This window comes from Varroa destructor, unplaced genomic scaffold (assembly GCF_002443255.2).
Source record: "Varroa destructor unplaced genomic scaffold, Vdes_3.0 BEIS01000003.1, whole genome shotgun sequence".
NCBI lineage: Eukaryota > Metazoa > Arthropoda > Arachnida > Mesostigmata > Varroidae > Varroa > Varroa destructor.
The window spans coordinates 10,658,796-10,679,000 of NW_019211456.1; the positions used below are offsets into that span (position 1 = coordinate 10,658,796).

General features: G+C 42.3%; 1 protein-coding gene and 2 long non-coding RNA genes across 3 annotated transcripts in view; 2 read left to right on the forward strand and 1 right to left on the reverse strand.

Moving 5' to 3' along the window:
• The first annotated feature begins 457 nt into the window (after positions 1–457).
• Positions 458–1,900, forward strand: LOC147756510 (uncharacterized). The gene is made up of 3 exons (XR_015323408.1): positions 458–683; positions 1,348–1,463; positions 1,861–1,900. It is a non-coding gene; the product is annotated as an uncharacterized LOC147756510 (long non-coding RNA).
• LOC147756511 (uncharacterized) lies at positions 593–12,433 on the reverse strand. The gene is made up of 4 exons (XR_015323405.1): positions 12,045–12,433; positions 6,990–7,134; positions 3,038–5,624; positions 593–2,128 (listed from the first exon to the last, which is right to left on the reverse strand). It is a non-coding gene; the product is annotated as an uncharacterized LOC147756511 (long non-coding RNA).
• Positions 12,434–12,447: 14 nt separating this feature from the next.
• The window catches only part of LOC111246379 (cytochrome P450 4c3-like), a 50,880-nt gene continuing 43,122 nt past the window's right edge, over positions 12,448–20,205 (forward strand). The window contains exon 1 of the mRNA XM_022795870.2: positions 12,448–15,057. Coding sequence (XP_022651605.1) covers positions 14,577–15,057 — 481 coding nt within the window. The 5' untranslated portion in view covers positions 12,448–14,576. The remainder of the gene's footprint in view (positions 15,058–20,205) is intronic.

Below are 20,205 nucleotides of genomic sequence, written 5' to 3' on the forward strand. Positions count from 1 at the left end.
AATAAATAACATAAATTCTATGCCAATTTCAACTCTGCGTGTACGTATTATAAACTGTTCACATCATTGTATCAGTTACACGATTGTATAAAATCTAAATAATATACCATTATATCGTAGTGGGCGCTCAACTCCGCTGAGTCAAAAGCTAGAAATAAACAATTAGCGTTATTATAAGGTTAAGGCGTCAGTCCATAGCGTCATATCAGACAGTAATTCGCCTACTGGCTGGATGGCCTACTGGAAAGGCTGGATGTTTACCTAGCCCCCAGGCAAAGACCATAAGAAGTGTGAAGGCCACTACGGCCTTTTATGGCTTGAAGGTAATATTTATTAAACAGAAGAGTTGATCCATATTTTAATCATCTGATCGATTGGACAGTCATAAAGTTCTTGGCGAAGATAGCTTAAAGAGCTGATAATTGAATTATGGGCTTTTCTCGGTGCTGGAGTGTGATGTGCTTATTTATATAAAGATGAATACTCTCCTCGTGCTTTGATCCCATAAAGCAGTTGCCTCTTCTAGTGCTTAGAGCAGACATTCTAAGAAATGCTTTACCTTTCCAACAGCCACAAGATGCCAGCTTTTTTGATTGTTTACGACAATTTTCTTGTTTCAACTCGCGTTCGTGAACCTACGACGATCTGCTGAGATCGTGTAGTTGTATTTGGATCCAGTCTAGGTAAGTGACAATCTCCTTAGACGAGTACGAGAATCGGCCTTCATTGCCGAAGTTCCAGCTTGTTTGTTGTCTAGGTACTTTTTCACAGCTTAACTTAAGGAGCATTAAAGGTCTGCTGCCTAAAAATGAAGTATGCATTCAGCAATCGCAAACATGGCCAGGTCTGCAACAGCTGCTTGCTTTGTCCGCCGTTAGGTAAAACAAATGTTTCAGTGTCTCTTAAGATACTCTGTTCTCACTCCTGTCGTAGTGACTTTCAGTCTTTCTAATATGAACTTTTCTCATTTTTAAATAACGTATTTTTCTCAAAACACGCTATAGTCACGATTATCGGTAACCTTTAAATGTGTTCTTTTTACAGAATATAGAGTTTCAGATCTTCCATTGTTACCATCATGCTTTTAGCCTCTACTTTCGTGATAGCAAAGCGCCGTAAAATTATAAGATGCAATACATTTCCTGGGGAGGGAAATCTGTACACTCGCATATAAACCGAAAAAGTCTTGCGGGTTTCGACCCTGTTTCCAGGTGCTGTATGTACGTACGCCAAAAGCCTGGCTCATTTTCCAAACAGCATTAGTAAAACGGTTCTTAGAACGGAAAACGGGCTTACTAAGGTATTTAATATCGACACATACGTTTCAACGTCACTATCTATTTACAGATGTGTATTTCATCAGAAACAAGTGAGCACTGTCAGAAGTACCAAAATACCTTATTTTCCAATTAACTGCTGTACAATAAATTACGACAAGCAGGTGCGAGTGCCTTCGACTTCAGGTATCTAGTAAACCTAGAATATTACATTTACCATATTCTAAAATAAGAACGTTTTGAAGAAAAGATAAGCGTTTCGAATTGCTTTAGACTACCTTCAATGCGCGATTTCTATACCTTGGTTACAATCACTTAGAAGTTAGCATTGTTGTCCATAATTTAGTATACGGCTAAATCGAACGTCGCAAATCAAGCCTTTCAAAGCCGACACTTCTTGTTGCACCTAAACGCCTGTTGACGGTCAGCCCACATCGAAGACAATCAGATCAGTTGCAGGTAGTAAAGACTCAGATTTGACTGTGAATCCACTGTCTGAGCCGCGAAGACGCCTCAGTCAAGTTTGATCTGGTTATATAGATATTTTTCGTTAATCTTAATTTACAGAATTCTTTCTTTTCAGGCCGGAAGCGTGAGTACATTAGTGACAAGGTCGGTATGGGAGCCAGTACAAGCATATTCGTCAATGCTCAGGTAGGTCATTCATGATAAGAGCCCTCGCGGAGAGTCACAGCGCCGATACCTTCTGACTTCAACCAACTCTAAACAGACTAGAAAAGCACGAAGAACTCGCGTGATGCTTGTTGGATATTCCTTCAGTTCAATTGCCGTATCGTATCAGGGATATTGTATTGTACCCATGACTTGCTCTCGCAATCATTTTGTTCCTCCTGTAACATTCGTTTGTATTTTAGTCTAGTATCGTCAAAATTAGATATCTTGCATTTCGTTGTTTACTGCAGTGGAGTCCGTGTCGCCATTGATCGATCGACTCTCTTAACTTGGTACAGAGCCAAATCAGGCGGAGTAAGTCACATATGCGCGGCAAAACTCGACCTGACTTTTTGCTAGTATTGTCTAAATCCTACAATTTTCACTTCTTTATGAAAACGTGCATTACATTTTTCTACAAAATTAATTATTTTTTTTTTCTGGATAGTGAAATCTTTTCGTGAATCATCGTTAGTACCTGACTGGATTAGAGAAGATCATTGATAGACTCTGTTCGCCTGGTATGGGAGCACGAATATCAGCGAGGCGATGGCTAGAGAAGCGTTACTGTTTCTAGTTATCCTGCTTGACCAGCTGCCAATTAGGCTTGGAAGCTCATAAAAAATTAGCTGAAGGATTACATACAACAGCCAACAATTCGTGATATATTATATATGCATATAAGATCTTCCCAAAGTCTTCTTGTCCATAGAACGACGCATGGAGTAATCATATGAATTTAACGATGAGAAGTCCACCACAAAATGATATGGGTTTGCTCGAATATCTGATTTTTTTTTCATCCTTAATTGGATAATGAATGCAGTTACTATTAGGATAAATTATCTCGTATATATGTATGTACTTTATTCATAGCTTTTTATTACTTAGGCGTGGGTATTTATTTATCGTCCATTTCTTTGTTTAGCGAGCTCGCTTATATTTATTTACCTAGATAGATAAATGTGACATCATTTAACGTTCACAGTCCAATGCATCTACAATAGCTAAATATATAGTTCATTATGGTACACACTTAGTGTTTTGAATCAGGATCGGCCGGTATTTCTCGTAAAACTTCACTTTACCTCAGAATATTACTTCAGAGCTTCAAATGAAGCATCGTGAGTGTACCAATCTAGCTATCACCATGGCAAATTTCAAACGTTCTATCTGGCAGCATCACTGTTTTGCGTAATCAAAAAGCAGCTATCAAAAGCAGCAATTCTTGTTAACGCGGGATCACGGGTGCGTCAGTCACTGGATTCGTACGATATCACGCGTCGTTATTCAGTCCAGTTTGCGGATTAACTCTCCTTCGAAATATCCTCGAACAGGTAAAAAAAAGTACCAAATCACTTTGCTGGTGTCTACCATAACATCGGTGATAAACCTAAACGCTACCAATAATAGGAGGTACCACATCAGCTCAAGAAAGTTCCGATCATATCCGATAGTATCCGAAGCAAATGAACTGAATCTTTGTGGACCCTATAACTACGGTGACGGCTTTCATAAACCAGTGTAGTTAGTTCCTAAACGCCTCGACCTTAACATAGAGCGAAACCGGAAGCCATGACATGTAACTGGCCATAAACAATCCAAATTCAAAAACAAGTTCAGCTACAGTTTTCGTGGAAAAAAAGTCACACTAGAAATAGGTGCAAGAATAGCAAGGGCCTATGTTAAACCGAAGCAAAAGATGCAGAAATAGGTGCCACCACAACGGCGACAATCACGGAAATCATTTGCGTAACGGCAACGATCGCAGGAGCAATTGGCATGGCGGTCTGAACTAAACCAAATGCCAGTTGGTGGTAACGTTTGACAGGTACTGACACTCTTAGTACGACATACCTAACAATACTTTATTCGGCCATGCTTAAAAAATCATCAATACCTAATTAATTTTCCTTAATAGAGAAATGATCACAGAACCGATTAGATAAAAATAGCAGGCTAGACCGAGCTCTGCCTTAGACCATACACCTTCTATGCAAAATCTAGAACTTCTAGAATCGACAAGAAACATGTGTCTTAAGCACAGCAGGCCTTAACAGACACCAATCTATTCATCTTCAACATATATTTTTCTCTGTAAAAAGGCGGGAGGATTAGTCATCTGAATATACTGAAGCAGTTCCAACATTCCCAAATGACGGCCTCTGGCCTGAAAGGTGATTTGTTAAGAGGAACATTAATAAATCGATGAGTAGGATTCTTAATATTTATCCCCTTGCTAGCGTAGATTTGTATGTAACCAATGTTATTAGTTTTATTTCTGTACCTACATGAGCCTCCTTTTATCATAATCAACAATTCGCTTTATGTAATACTTATGCCGGCTTTTTCTTAATACAAAAACGGTAAGTTTAGGCTATTCTATCGTATTTAGAACGGGCTAAAGCCTGCTGTTCTTCAAAACTAACATGAAAGTTTTCCTAGCAAGAGCTTTTTCGAGCTTACATAACAAAATAGTTTTTTGAGATGATTATCCTTCTATTCTGTTTAACAGATTGCCAATGGTGAATGGTATTTTTGTCAAGAGTCTTTCCACTCAAGAGTGTTCCAGGACGAGACATCACTTGGGACAAGGTATCCGCTTGAGACTGTTTCGAGCTCTCCGACTTTACGTAGTTCATGTTTAAGGCTGGCTTGAAATCGACGAAAACCGCGTATACCGGACTGCACGGCACCGCCAGCGCTCTATTAATGTTGACCATCAGAATCCTGTGTGTCGTCTCCGTGTAACTTTCTTTTCATAAGCGATATTATTCTGTTGCTTTTTAAACAGCTGACCAGTAATGAGCAAATTGGAGAAGAGTTTATAACGAACGCTTTTCTTCGCTGTTTCTTGCCATGATAACGGGACCTTTACATTTCTATCTCCTCTAACGATAACTAACAAAGTAACATCTCTACACTGGGCTGGAAGTATAGAAGCAGTGATTAAATAGTGCCAGAACGACAGCGCATTTAAGCTGCCCACCGTTGCAACTTGTCTCTGGACCGGTAGCCTTTTCGCTACTTAGGCTTCCGAAATCCAACATTGGCTCCAGTACCGTGTAATCTTGTTGCAGGACATCGCGCTGTACTACGAGCCCTTGTTCCCACGCTGCAGCGAAAAAGCGCATCGTGCGTGGTATCGTATGTTTGACGTAAGCAGCTCTGCAAAGTGATTTACTAGAGCTGAGGGGCTGATCGGGTGGGTCAATGAGTTATGTTAGCCATTTGTATAGTCGGCGTTCTACATCGGCGATCCCATGGGTCTCCCGCCATACAAGATGTTTGTGCCTTCGTGACGCCTGTGTTTCGCGACGGATCGTTTTAAAAATGGAGGACAAAGCGTAGAACTCGGGCTATACTTCGGCCAAGTGCGCGAAGCCCACTTGCACTACAAGGTTGCAGGTACAGTTGAAGAGTAAGAACCTAGGTCATCGCATTGAGTTCTTTGTAACGGAAATTTTCAAGACCAGCCTTAGGAACTGGGAGCGAAGAGACTCGAATATTGACGGGGATCTCTTTGCTGTAAATACTAATGATTAACAGTGATGAACTAATGACTAACAGTGATGAGCAAGAAAGGAACTAACTGGTTAAACGAATCTGTCGCCACTCGCCTTGCCTCCTACGTGTTCCACCATAGATGCCACCGGAAACTTGGTTTCCACAAGCCTAACGAAACAGATACGAAGAAAGTTGATATAAGTAACCTAAAACGAACACCATCCTTGAGATATCCAGCAAATCTTTAAAAAATCTTAAATGAATTCCATAAGCCCACCGAGATTCATATGGTTTACCTGACGCAAAGTGGTTAAAATGATCCTACATATGCTTCCTAATATTAGCATATTATGTTATTGAACTGATTGATTACTACCAACAAAGATGAATTTGATTGACTGAATACGAGCGTGACGGCTAGACAGACGGCGAGTTGGTAGAGGCTGTACTGATTCTCCATAGCATATCAGCTTCTAGCATTTGTGAATTTAAACGCGATATATGCGGCGATCTTCTACAAAATCCGAGTGAATAGAAAAGCAATTGGAAAGTTGGATTGTTTGATACGAAGCAGAGATCTGCCCTATTTCCTCATAACCATTTAGATTCATTGCAAAAAGAACTTATTAAATTTATCAAAGTTTGATTGTACTGATTACGGTTGTGTCTACAATAGCCTTTGCTCCATATGGAAGAAACGAGCTGGAATCGAAGCGATTGTGTCTCACCATCCATTATGTTTTTTTAATTTTTTTTTAGAAGAGTGGGCATCCTGATCATTAGACTTCAAAAAATTTGAATAACTTACATTTAAGTTGGATCTAGAAAAGTGCATTCATTATTTCATACCAGTTAGAACAAATATAATTATAATGAATAGAAATATGATTAAATCCTAACGATACATATTTTTTTTTCTTGTTCCCATTGTGCACTTTACCACTATAATTTTATATAAGAGTCGCTCTCCAATATCGTTGAATAGCTAGTAAAAATCAAATTTAACGGACTTTGCATCATACTCTGATATTTTTCTTATGGATATTTTATAAGTATTATAAAACCACAAAGCCAGCCAGCTTTATTTTCATCTAACACCAGAACTGCGAATTATTCAACGACGTATTCTCTCTGTCTATTGTAACGTTTGTCTTAGCGACACCTGAAGCAGAAGTATGTAACTATAAACTTATATTTTTGCAACGTTTAGCTAACTTAGCATACCATTCCACGGACCAAATCGAGCTCCTTTTGAAAATTTCCTGCCAAAAAGCGATCCAATGTTGACTGCATGGCTCGACCAAAATGGCTGGTTAAAGCTTATCACAATAACAACACTGGTCCAGCTCACCGTTACTGATTGACCGTCTCTCTGTTTCGTGCGACCATAATTATTATGCGAAACTACTGCGTTTTTATTACTCCAGTTTCTACTATAAGCTCAGGGAATATTTCCTAATCCTACTCGAATTAAACATAGACAAAACATGATTTCATTTTCAACGAAACCGAACATTGAATATATGTATTTACTTGCTATATAGAAATCAGGCGATCTGCCATCAATGCTCTCCATGCTTGACGCTCGGTCACACTACCGTGGTCGCGAAGTAGGACTGACAAGGAAGACAAGCCGGTAGTGACAAGATTAGCGGTCAGAACATCTTCCTTGGAAGAACTGAAAAAGGCGGTAAGAACACGTCAAGTTTAGAGCTTCCCTAAATCAATAAAGGTAGGGCAATTCATTGAGCGTCACGATTTTTTCCTCACTTGACTGAGTGAGGCATCCGCTAGGTTACGCGAACACCGTTGCTGTCCGTGATCAATAAGCGGCGGCAGTTGGCCTAGAAGACTGAGAATGAAGCTCGAACCAAAAAGAATACGGAATTTAAGATTTCGGACATTTTTATCGAACGTCAGCGCTCTTCTTTGTTTCTTTCTTTCTTTCTTTCTTTTTGATAGGGCATTCAATACCTTCAATTGAATGGAATGCTAATTTTTATCGCCATGAGCCTCTCTTTCATATTACAATCATACCCCAGAAATAATAGGGCATAACATTCACAAAAACAGGGCCTTAGCAGTTCGTCGGCGAAATTCCTTCGAGTGCACACAGGCTCAGTTTCAGACTTTAGCTAAAGATGTAATGATGCTTGCCATGGCGCCATTCCCATGTTTTCCCCATATTTTATCAGCGTGACTATTTACATGAATGATACGACTGTTATTACGACTGCGAATGTTACGACATCTATTGTACGTTTGGGGAAGTTATTGGTTATTTGTTGCAGTTTTCTTTATATATGGGTAATATTGCCCTGAACTTCACACTGGCATTACTTGTAGCAGGTGTATCTTTTCCATGAGATGCGATAATCGAGTAGGAAATGACGCGTAATTACAATAATAGAACTTCGACGTTAGTGGAAGTTTATTTATATAGGTTTTGAAAAAAAAAAAAAAAAAAAAAGTTAATCGAAAAGAACAAAAAACTGTTTGTGTATTGTTGAATTCATCGTAAGCTATCTTGCTGAAAAACGTATACCAACAACCAGAGCTTTCTAGTATCGTTATTGATCAAAGTAGTATAAACGGAAAGTTCTCGTCAGATATCTATTCGAGCTGAACAACAATAACAGTATTCTAATAACTGATATAGACTGTTGCTAAATATATCTGTGTACTACCTTATCGATAGCTTCAACATCGTCATATGTGTGGACGCCTTTCGGTCGTCCTGTTCGTTGGCGAATTGTTCCGATAAGGAGAAGCAGGCCAGTCCTAACTTAAAAATAGGAAGATGCATCTCGCCTATTCAATTGTGGAAAGCATCCATTAACATAACAGTACGTCGGCTATATATACGTTTGATTACGTAAAGCGTAAGTTCAACACTACGAGAGGCTAACTGCCTATCCCTGACGTAATGATCCGCTTCACTTGTATCGATTTAATATTTTTCATTCATACCCTATGCACTAATTGCTCGATTTAATTAAAACTAAAAAAATCAATATCCTCTTGCTAAGTATAAGAAACATGTACATGCAATACAAGATTTTGCAGCAGCTAAAGTACACGGGTCACAGCACCACGTATATATACATAATAATTTTTGCTACGGACCAATAGTCGGCACGAATAATTCTTGTATAGAAAATACGTGATGCTCACTCCTGCCTATTCTCTCTTGTTAAAGATTATAAATGAGACTTTTTCACAAATAAATAACGATAGCTAAAAATAAAAACTGTACCTTTATTTATATATATATTTTTGACGGTTTTCTTCGTGCCTGTGTGATTCTGGATGGACGCATAAAAAAGGCGTTGTATTTGCGGTTCGAACTTTCAAGATGTGTCATCGTGCCGCTATATAGGTGGCAGCTTTTTGTCACTGGCAAAAGCTGCTGATGGGGCTAAACTGTGTTCGGTTCGGGTTTCAGCGACGAAAACCAATATATACATCATCTCAAAATTCAACGTTGACACTGTAGTAGACCCTGATACGGCATTCCACATTAAAAAGCCGCTTGTGTGTTCTCCATCAAGGGGCAGTATTTGCGTAAACAATGTTTATATGAATTAGATCTGCGTGTGTAGTACTTTTGTACGTATCAAGGTCGAAGCCCAATGGCTGGACCAGCAACTACTTTATTAACCAATGTCCCTCCATGGGGGCCGTTTGTTTGATCGCAACCCAAGGTCTGATCGATCATAACCACAGTAATTTCAATGCTTGAGCAAATCATGCATATCATATTGCTATTCTGCGGCGTGCCCATTGCTAGAAATATTTCAAGGTACTATTAATAACAAATCGACCAATGGTAAACGATGTTTCAAACACTCTGTCATCCCCACTTCATCAGGAAAAAGAGATAATGCCAAATGCTGCTCATTAATGATTGAGCGGTAAAGGATTTTTCCATTTCGCAACAAAAACGCACTTCTACATTTTCGTCTTTCAACGTTTGCGTTCAATCAAGAGGGGGGTGGTGGTGCTGGCGGGGGTTTGTGGAGAAGCTATCGGGCAATCAGAACAGCCAGCGTTTAACGTTGTCATCGCGCTGGACTAGACCTAACCTAGGAGATTCGAACCTCCGCGTTAGTTGAATGATCGCTGTCCTGACGTAGCGAGCAGCCCGACAGAGCAAAAGTCGCACCTTGCCAGGGGCTGTGGCCCGCCGTCATTGTCGCCGCAATCGTCTGGCATTGGCTTCGGTATCACACCGTTAGCCAGGACGCCCTAAACTGTCGAGGGTCGAGGGAAGCCACCAGGGCATATGTACATCGTATAGCGTCGCTGACGCGATAATGAGGCACGAGTCAGAGCATTGCTACCATCGTCTGGGCCATTCCGGCCGCGCATCACATTGAGCAGCAGAATCAGTTGCTACGTTTGCAGAAGCACCAACAGGCTTAGTGTACAGCATGCGAAACGGATAAGCGGCAGCATTAAACCGCAATGGGACCTGTGGCTTCGCCGCGGTAGTGTGACTTAGTAATGATAACCTTTTCGTTGATTGGTGTGGCGTGGGTGATGGTGAACGTATGACTCAGTACTATCCAACCGACATGGCGTAGTACAACAAGCTCTTGCCATTGTCCTCCTTTGGCTAGCGAAGATTACCCCGAGATGAACATAAAACCAAATTGATTTTTGCAACAACGAAAAAACGAGGAGAAAATGGCGACGGCTGCCGTCGCAGTGATAACATTGATTATGAGCCATGATTCTATGGAAACTGCCGCACGACGCGTATTACATCTAACAAAAGCACCGAAAAGCGAATGAAAGGTGCCACGTGAAACATATCCTGTATAGCTGATTACCTCTGCACGCGTCATTGGACCAGTGTAAAGGGCAGGTGGGAAACAAACCGTCCCCGAGGGGTCGAATACACGAGAGTTTTTCTTAATCAGGTTTTATACGGCAACTAACAACATAGAGAGAAGTTGCTTACCTAACTTCAACCTGCTGTCGCAGCTGTCCATCGCAGATGAACCGGAGTTTCACATTATCGGGCAGAACTGACATGGGACGTCCGCCTCCACCTGCCACATTGTTATTAATAGCTATGCTGCGGTTGCCCGTGCTCGAACTGATGTTACTCAATTTTCATTGATGATGAACAAGCTTCGCATCGTAGCCATCTAATCCGAACACCTAAATCCTAATCGTGGTCGCTATCGTAGGCGATGATGGCTGCAGGAACGGTACCACGAATAGTTGAAATCTACCAGCTTCGCTTGTGTTACATTGAACAGCATCAAGAAGAAGGCGGCCTTGCGGATTTAGTTCAACAGCAGCATCAGATGTAACAGCAATCGCTGTCTTCACTGTCGCAGACGTCAGTTAACGACTGACAGATGTCAGCGCTCGTCCGTGATGTGTCGACGATGAGAATTATAGCCTTGCTACGAGGAGACAACAGCAGCAGCTGTTGCTGCTACAGCTGGAGCTGTCAAGCTGCTGCTAGCCACTGACTGCTAAAATTCTCAAAGCCTTAGCATTATATCTCATCAATGAATACAGATTGCCTGTGCCTAACCACGACATGCTGCGGGTTCTACGGAAAAGGCTACGCCCGTCCGTTGGCCCGCCTGTTAGTTCGTGAGTTATTTATATGTTAGTCTAGTAAAAAGGACCATTTTCATATTTTTCAGGTTCTTGGTCGCTGCACTTGGAATTGCCGTTGCTATAGTCAGCATCACGGGACATCCAAGCTCAGTCGATCCATGTCGCGACATGGGTTATTGGTCTTTTGGGAATTTATGGGCTTTTGTATCAGGAGTTCTAGCCCTCGTGTATTCAATATAAATATAACACCTATTTTTTATTTTATCTTCTATCTGCAAGGAATAACTGGCAATAAACTTATTAAAGTGGGAACTAATAAACATCACCAGATAGGGAGATAAGAATCGAGCAATTAATTCCGAGATAACCCCGTACGGTTTGTCGATAACCCTGGCATACTTTTTGCGCGTGCAGAAAATGTACTTACAGAACAATGCAATTCAGTCTATATGAACAAGACCCTAACTGAGCTGAACGCGTGATTAGCTACTTGTCAATGAGATCGTGACTGTAAAAAGCTAAGTGCTTTTGAAGATTACGTTGTCTGGCTTGTTCTTCCTCCAAGCCTTCGTCTATGCGATAGCTAGCACGATTCAAGGACAAAAAACATGATTTAATCAAACTTCCTCTGTGTAGTTGTACTTGGGTTAAATCTCATGTTATAACTGCCCTTCCGTGGTGTCATCTGTAGTGCTTGAAAACTATTTACGAAAATAGGAGTCAAAAAATGGAACCTGTTTTTTTTTATAACATTAAAATACCGAGAGCGGTAACGAGGACGAGACAGCAAAAGCTTTACCCATTGAACATTAAACTTCAATAACATTATTGAGGTGCTCGCTTTGTATGTTTGTCTATTTTGTTATTGTATCCCTCTATACTAGATATGCTTATCAAATACTATCAAACGCATTCTCCGTTTCCATTATTATTATTATTCTCTCGGGTATTTCCATATTACAACAGCTTCGAAAGATTAATTTCAAAATAAGTTTATTCGATTACCTTACTCTTGGAAGTTTAAATCCGCAGAAGTATCTAGAAACCGACCACAGATATTATATGCGAATGATTTCCCCTAACCAACGTATAATTGTTCATCTGGAGACCTTTTCTATAGCCAATTATTTCTTCACGAGTCGATAAATCATTTCAATAGCTATAACGTCCAATTGGATCGGGGCGCATGGACCAATTGTGCTTAGCGCTTTGTGTTCGCTCACAGTTTTTCTCCATTGTCTTCGTACTAGTTCATCATCTTTCTCATCCACTCCGTTTTGGCGATCTTGTCTGCCTCGCATCCTTCTTCACTCTGCTGTTTGTCTTGCAGAAGCTGATTTTTCGAAGGTGAAATCGGCGTTCATCGTTGCCACCGCTTCCGTCGCTCCTGCTAATGATGATCATCAGATCGGAGTGAATGCCATCCGGTCCAGTTCAGTGTCAGATGAACAGATCTACGAAGAGACACAACGTCATACGGCAACAGTGTTGAAGCAGTCGAAGACAAAACAGTTTGCATTATTACGGTATGATGCTGGTAACTATGCTGGGCACCGGTGCAGACTCGAGGCGGCGTATTGCCCCGGCCTAATCGAAATCTGCTTCCAAATTTTGATGGCCACACAGCGACGGTTGTTGACTGCTGCTTCAGCTGCAGCCGTTGCCCTTTGCAGCAGTGGGACCACCGTGGCAGTAGCAGCAAGCGAAGAACGGCTGTGTGTCATTGTCCCTCCTATGATGTGTGCATGTGCTCATGCCTGCCGTTGTCGTTGTCGTGTGTGTTTATGTGTCCGGCTGTGTGTTCTCACTCGCTCAGTCGTAAGTGACACGTCAGCTCCAATGTGAGCCGGGCGAATGGCATCAGGGGCAAAAAAAGAAGAAGAAGAAATTGAGAACGCCGCCGCTGCCAAGAAGGCAAGGCAAAGCGAAAGGAGGCAAAAGCAACGCACCAGCGTTGGTGGTGGCCGCGGCGGCAGGGGCGAAGGGGCAACGTAACGGGACCTACACGCGCAGCAGCAGGGGCCCCCGGGGCCGTTGTCGGAGCTGAAACCAACAGCGGATGGTGGCAGTTGCCGAGCGAAGCTGAGGGCCCCCGAAGCAACCGTGAGGGTGAACGGTTAGCGCGCAGCGCTCTCGCCAGGGCAGGCGCGCCACGTTCACTTCCGCCCGGGCGTCCGCCGCAGCCGCTGCTCTGACGTCGCCGCCGCCGCCGCCCGTAAGCCCCGACGTCCCGCGCTGGCGAACAGCACAGCGCCCGGCAGAGGAACAACAAGCGAACGAACGAAAAACTGAACGACTAGCGAACCAATCAACGACTCAAGCTACTACGTCCATTATCAACACGGTCACTATTAGCGAACGCTCCAATCCATCTAAAAGGCAACGAACTACTGCTGGTGCTGCTGTGAAATTGCAGTCCCCGGGCCACTATCTTGCGTTTGTCATAGGCTAACAATACACTGTTGGCCATTCAGTTAGACGTCTGGACCACTGGAAGAATACACCAAAAAAAAGATTTTCTAGTGCCAGGTTTTTGAGAAGCGTCTTCTACCATATTTAATCTGCAAGCGGTTGTTGCTGTTCGTGTTGCTTGTGTGATGTGCCGAGGATACTGAAACCGTCGGATTGTTTGCCGGGCAGGCAAACACCTGCAGAGATACGGTCATCGGAGGTGTGGCAATGTTCTCTGAGCGTGAAGTAGTTGAAGTGCATGTTTTGGTCGATCAGACATCAGAAAAAAAGGAATAGTGGTGCCAATCTGGAGTGAGGAAAATAGTAAAAAAAAAAAAAAAGGAAAAGCAAAGACACAAAGAGTATACTAGTCAATGCTGGTCTCGCGCGCCTCAGACCTGAGGCCGTCGCTTAGAACCTTTCCTTTTCCCTAAGGTCCGTTATTTCTCTACGTTACCCCTCGTATCCCATAAATATCGTGGTAACCTCTGGATGTTTCTCATTTTTACGGATGTAAGTAACAACGAATAGATATTTCGGCGGTTGCGAGGCAGAACATCAGTAACAGGGGTGCACGGCCAACGTTTCCAGCACCACTTGAATACGTTACATACAGTGAGATGATCAACGATTTCACAAAGGGCTACCCAGTCTGTTCTCCTACTGTAGTTCGACCTGCAACATTTGTGCCGTTACCGACTAGTGTAATCTGTGCATAATAACTCAAATGTTTACCAAGTGCCATATACATCGTGATTAGCTTAGGCTTGACGGAATTGAGCAGTGCAGCGCAAGCCAAGCCCGGCAATTGGATATCTCTTGGTTTTCCTGGTGTTGGATCAACGCTATCATCATCATCGTCTGTCGAATCGCGCACTCAATCGCTCATTCCGATCAGCTGGAGCGGTACCCAGCCCTCCACTTGAAGTGCCACTCTTTCTTCCGTGTTACCAGCTAGTTTAGCCACCTGCCAGTTGTCTAGCTACTCATTATCATTTCTACAATCATTGATTTAAACGTCTCTTTGCTCAAAGGGGTGTATCAGTGAAGCTCGCATATGACCGCTCGGTACAGCCAGCAACGGCTATGACTCTGGCCGGGGGCTTTTTGACCTCCCTGGCGTCAATGCCTGTACGCCTGCTGCCGCTCCCGTTGGTATCCCGAACGTACCCCGACCCCCTGGGTAGCGGCCCGGGCCTGGGAGGGTCCCGGTACAACAGGGCGACCATGAGAAATGGGCCCCTGCAATCGGGCCTTGTCGGTCTCGGGGTTCTGGCGTTCGCGGTTGGCCAGACTTCGGCACAACTGGCAGTCGACACGGTACCCGAGCTTGGCCTTTCAAGCCGATTCTCCGGTGGCTGGTGGCTAAGTGGTTCACGGACTTTGTGGCTTCTTACGCTCGTGTTATCGTGCATCATACCCCTCGCATTAGCCTTAATGCGTCGGAGACGGATAGCAGAGCTAATTATGAAAATACCTGGACCGCACGTCACGCACCCAGTGCTCGGAAACCTCGACGTGCTCTTCGAGCTGAACAAGTATCGCCATCTGTTATCGCCTCACATCTGTAAGTTATCATTAAGACGAACTTCTTCTCATAGATCGTTTCAACTTGCATGCTGCTGTTGCAGTGTGTTGTTTTACACACTGGTGCCACTTTCTCAAGAGTCAAAGACGTACAACTTGGTATATACAGACTGCACAGCTTTTTTAGGTTCTCAAACATGAGTGCTGTGATAGCAAACCTCAATAGATAATATGCTATGATAATGCTAGATTCTGCTTTATTCAGTCCGTTACAATAGTACCATTCTTCAAAATGATTATACAGACAGCGGTAATAATATCCCGTGCTAATGCAGATGGTAGGTGGCGCTTGTCTCGTTTGCCCCGGCAGCAAACCATCGTCCACACTAGGCGCTGTAGTGCCTGGGGCTATCGAACAAGCAGTTCGTTGTCTGCGGTTAACGGCGTTTGGTGCAAAAGAACTGGCTGAATAGCTTATTTATCGCTAGAAACCGCCAATATAAAGCTCACGTAATGTCAATGTATCGGCGTTCATCATAGTGCCACTCTGCCTTATGAACGTAAACGATCTTGGTCTAAGGACATCCACCAGCTCCAATGTCATCAATATCCCGTAACTGCTGGGTTCACTTGAAACAAGCTGGGTAAAAAAATCGAGTGGGGTGTGTAAGCTGTCGCGTTAAACTAATTTCAGACTCATCCTCTACTTACTCTTCTTTAGTTTATGGTCTGCCCCAAACAAATAAGGCTAACGTTCTACCTGTTGGAAACGGTGACTCCACAATGGTCCGTCACTTCGCTGAACTATTAAATTCCATCTGTGGACGGTATTGTTCGATGCGGGGTAATTAAAAAGTTTTCAACACTATTTCGAATGACGTTCCGTGTCTTGCTGCAAACAGATTAATCTCAAAGTGATCGTCTTCTATTATTAGATTAGAAGTTTCTTTTCCAAGAAATACAGTAATTCTTTGTCGAAATGCATTATAACCTTGCTTAACTTCAAGCTTGAGAGGATTATAATTTTCAATATATTCAAGGTCAAAGCAGACGTTCAAAAGAGTGATCCTTATTCGATAACACTTGTTCATAGGTTTACGGTAACTGTATATATATATACATACGTTTGTATATATCTGCGCGGTTAAGTGATTAGCGTGTAATGAAACATTTCGTACTTAGTTATCGGGCGGCAGTAGGGTGCAAACGCAACTAGCGCCACTGGATAGGCATTTTTCCGTGACCACCAAGGTAACTGTGCTGTCTGTTGCCGTTGCTTCTATTGCTGCCCACTACTATTCTAATGGCGCTGTTCGTTGATGCCGCTCATGACGGTGGCATCGATGGTGGCGCCGTCACTGTGCACTGGCTCGTAACAACGTGAAGCTCTTTGTCTAGAGATATATTTATACATATAAATGTTCCAGACAATAACATCATGTTTCCCCTTATTCCCTAGCACTGCAGCGTCCTATCGTCGTCGCTATTAGAACTTCTTCTTCTTCTTTAGTTCCACCATTTCATTTCATTCCACTGAACGACGACGAACGAGAAAAACAACACTCGCAATAGCACTTGTAGCCGCAGTAGTAGAAGCAGTATATTCAGTCGTTATTGTGCTACTGGTATATATATAGGCTGTAGTAGTAGTGTACTTCCGCTTATGGTCCTACTGATAGCTGGTACCACCGCTGCCGCTGACGATGGCGCTGCCGTCTTTCCAGTAGCCGTTGGAGCTATTGCAGACAATTAGCTGTTCAGTTCAGTCACGAGTCAACGATTGGGTAGTCTATGACGTCGTCGCCGTTGTCACCGTAGCAGTAATAACAGCAGTCAGAAGCAATATACGCGGATACACGATGGTTGCCGGCAACCGCAGTCACAGCAACCTCAGCTGCCATGGCGGCGGCCGCCGCCGCGACGACAACAGCAGGAAACGATGATGCTGGTGATTTTGCTGCGACGGTTGGCGTTGACGCTGTGTGTAATTGTGGGTGCAGGGTTATTCCTATGGCCATTGTCACCCCCTGCCCGTCATGCGCGCGGCCTGATAACAACAACAACTGCAGCTTCTTGTTATTGTTATTTTGCTGCTTCTGCCATTTCAGCTTTTATTAGTAGAATCGTCATGACCATGTTTGTCACTAATACCGCTAGTACCATCTGTTGCTGGCCGAATTATTGCGCTAGTATCTGTCAGCAGCTCGGAGTTACTTCAACGATGACGTCGTCATCTTGCGACCACTTTGTAACATCAATCAAAAAAATTTAGCCGCTTTGATAAATCATGATAAAAACCATATTAACGGTTATAGTAACAATGTGATGACAACACTGGGCTGAAATGAGGTAAATAAAAAAAAAGAAAGAAAGACAAAGTTCTCCGAGGGGAATTCCTGAACGGATAAAAATCGATTCATTCCGATTACTCTGTTTCGCATAGCTGACATAATATGTAATCTCCCGTCTCCAATCATTTCTTAGCGGTGATAACAGTGTCCGCTCGTACGACTAGGTCGCATGAAAATATAGGATCCTAAAGTTTACTCTAGGCCCCGGTTTTTTCGAACAGTGTTTAACAACGTTCGATGTTCGATGCGTAAAATGGAAGGAATGCGACGTACGTATACGTAATAGTTAAGTTCCGTGCATGCAAAGCTGAGATAGATATCTCAGCCTGCAATGTGCTTCAGTTAAAATGAAAGGACCAAAGATAGGTCGTCCTACCAACAGTTATCCTTTGTCGTCTGTTTACTTGACCAATGAGAGAATCACAATCTTCCAGTGTGATGTTATAGTATATATAATGATGATGATAATAATAGATCAAGGACGACTGGTCGCCACCTATAAAGTTTATCGGCCGTGTTTTTCTCCAGACTGGGTCAGTAAATTCGTTGCCTGATATGGTTAGGTCAAAATCGGTTAGCTGCGCCACATTGCGGCATCATATAATCGAGATTCAATACAATTCAATGAGACTACCGATTGTAGAAGGTTTCCCTGATAGTACAGTGGCTGATGTTAACTATTTAAGTTTACTACAAAAGAATCTGTTTTACTACGCGTTCGGGAATTCGTTTTAGGGAAGGTTTTTAATTGCTTAACAGAATGGAAAACCTGCACAGTACGGTCGCGAAGTATTCGGATATATCCTGTATTCCTCTTGCACACAGATAAGTCGAACTAATGGGCTCCATGGAATGCCCGCCAGTTCCCCTGAGTTGACACCAATGGATTTTTTCTTCATCTCAAAAATGAAATAGTCAGAAAAGCGAAAAGAAAAAAAAAAAGACATTTTTTTTTGAAGTTTATGAATCTTTTCTCCGTTATGAGTCTACCGTTATGAGCAATATATTGACTCGAATGGCAATTTTGAGTATCCGCGGCGGAAGGGAAAACCTTGTAGATTTTAGCCATATTCTTTTTCAATTTAAATATTAATTATATGTAAACAAAGATCGAAGTTATAGTCGTTCAAAACAGGAACATCATATATTATAGAATATTAGTACAAACACACATGTTTAACAGTCGTAGATACTAAGAGATCAGGGTTCTACGAAACTAGAATTTATCAGGGTTACACAAGACCTATCAAACGAAGTTTTGTCTGGACTGTTGGACCCAAGCCTTCTACTCTACTCCTCAATTAGATTTTGTTTTATGCTTTATAATAGTAACGAAGGATCAGCAAACAGTGAATTATATTCAATGAAAAGGGCAAACCGGCCTACGGTCGATTGATTAGACAGGCCAAACCAGACCGCGGCCTATTCATGCCTTATGCAGCAATGTACTTTCTTTTTGAAATTCGCCATGCAGCTGACCCTGTCCACTATAACTGGCAAGAAAAGAAAGTAAAGAAAAGAAAAGAAAGGAAAAAAGCCAGCCCAAGTGAAATATCCACCATAGATATTGATTATTATTATATGACATTAGTTACGTCTGCTGCAGCTTTCGACTGAGTAGTAGAGGCTCAGGACTGCCTACATTACCGAGTAGTTTATGAATAGTAAAACCAGAGCTACGGGTGCTTTACTTCAGCTCACATCCTGCTGGTGTTGACTGTGCACCGATTGCTTTGGGTTCAAAATCAAAGCCAGGTTCGCCAACTAAAAGCCTTAAATTAATGAAATAATGCTCGCGTGACAATTTAATGTAAGGACGATCGCCATATACACTAAATGGTGTTATAGCAAACACTATATACAACAAGAACAAACGGTATTATAACAAAATTTGCGGTTCTTCCAGATCAAACATGCCCACTGAGTTGACCGGAAATTCATTTGCAGAAAGTGATGGTGTACTTAAGCTTGAAGGATATACGGTAGTCTGGGTGCGATGCTAAGCCTTGATCCATTTCGTGTTATACCGTAAGTCAGCACGTTTGGAAGATTGTCTAACTGGAAACGTTTAGCTTCTGTAGACAAACGCGCTATCATCGCGGGGACTCCTGACATAAAGCTAAAGTAATGAAAAAGCCTGATTTCTTGTCAAGGTCTAATCCAAACACAGCATATGGAAAATTTTCGGAGAGTACAAGATTGAGTCAGCTGAAAAAAGAAGAACTTCCCGTAAAAATGTACTACACAGAGTAGCAAAAGAACTATGTTACTCGACGATCATGCAGATAGTTTATTATGGAAAAGATGGACTCATCCTATCAAACATATTATCGAGTGAAATAGAGATCAGAAACGTTGTTGGCGAAAGAACCACGATATAAAAGCCTGCTTGTAAAAACATGCACATCTTCCTATCTTGGATCGCTGACTATTGGACAGATGTCAGCAGCATCTATCTAGTGCAAATATCCTGGGCACCTAGTTTTTGCTCCGGGTAACTCGTGTTTTAACTGGCAGATATTATACAGGCGCGAATAATAGGACCAAATAAAATTTGTACACAATTCGTAATAAAAAAAAAAACAATGATAACAATATTGGATAATAGTCAACGAAATTACAGTTTACAGCTAGGTTTAAGTAACTGAATTAAAAATTTTCACGTGCGCGTGAGATCGTTTCCACTGAAGAACTCTAGGTCTCAATAATTCGTGTTTGCAAACGAATCGGGATCAAAATTGGTCGCCGTTCGACATTTTTTCATCTTCTATCGCTAACGCAGCTTGTTTGCATTCGTTCGGCTAACCCCGTAAATTAAACCTGTTGCGTCGGGGAAC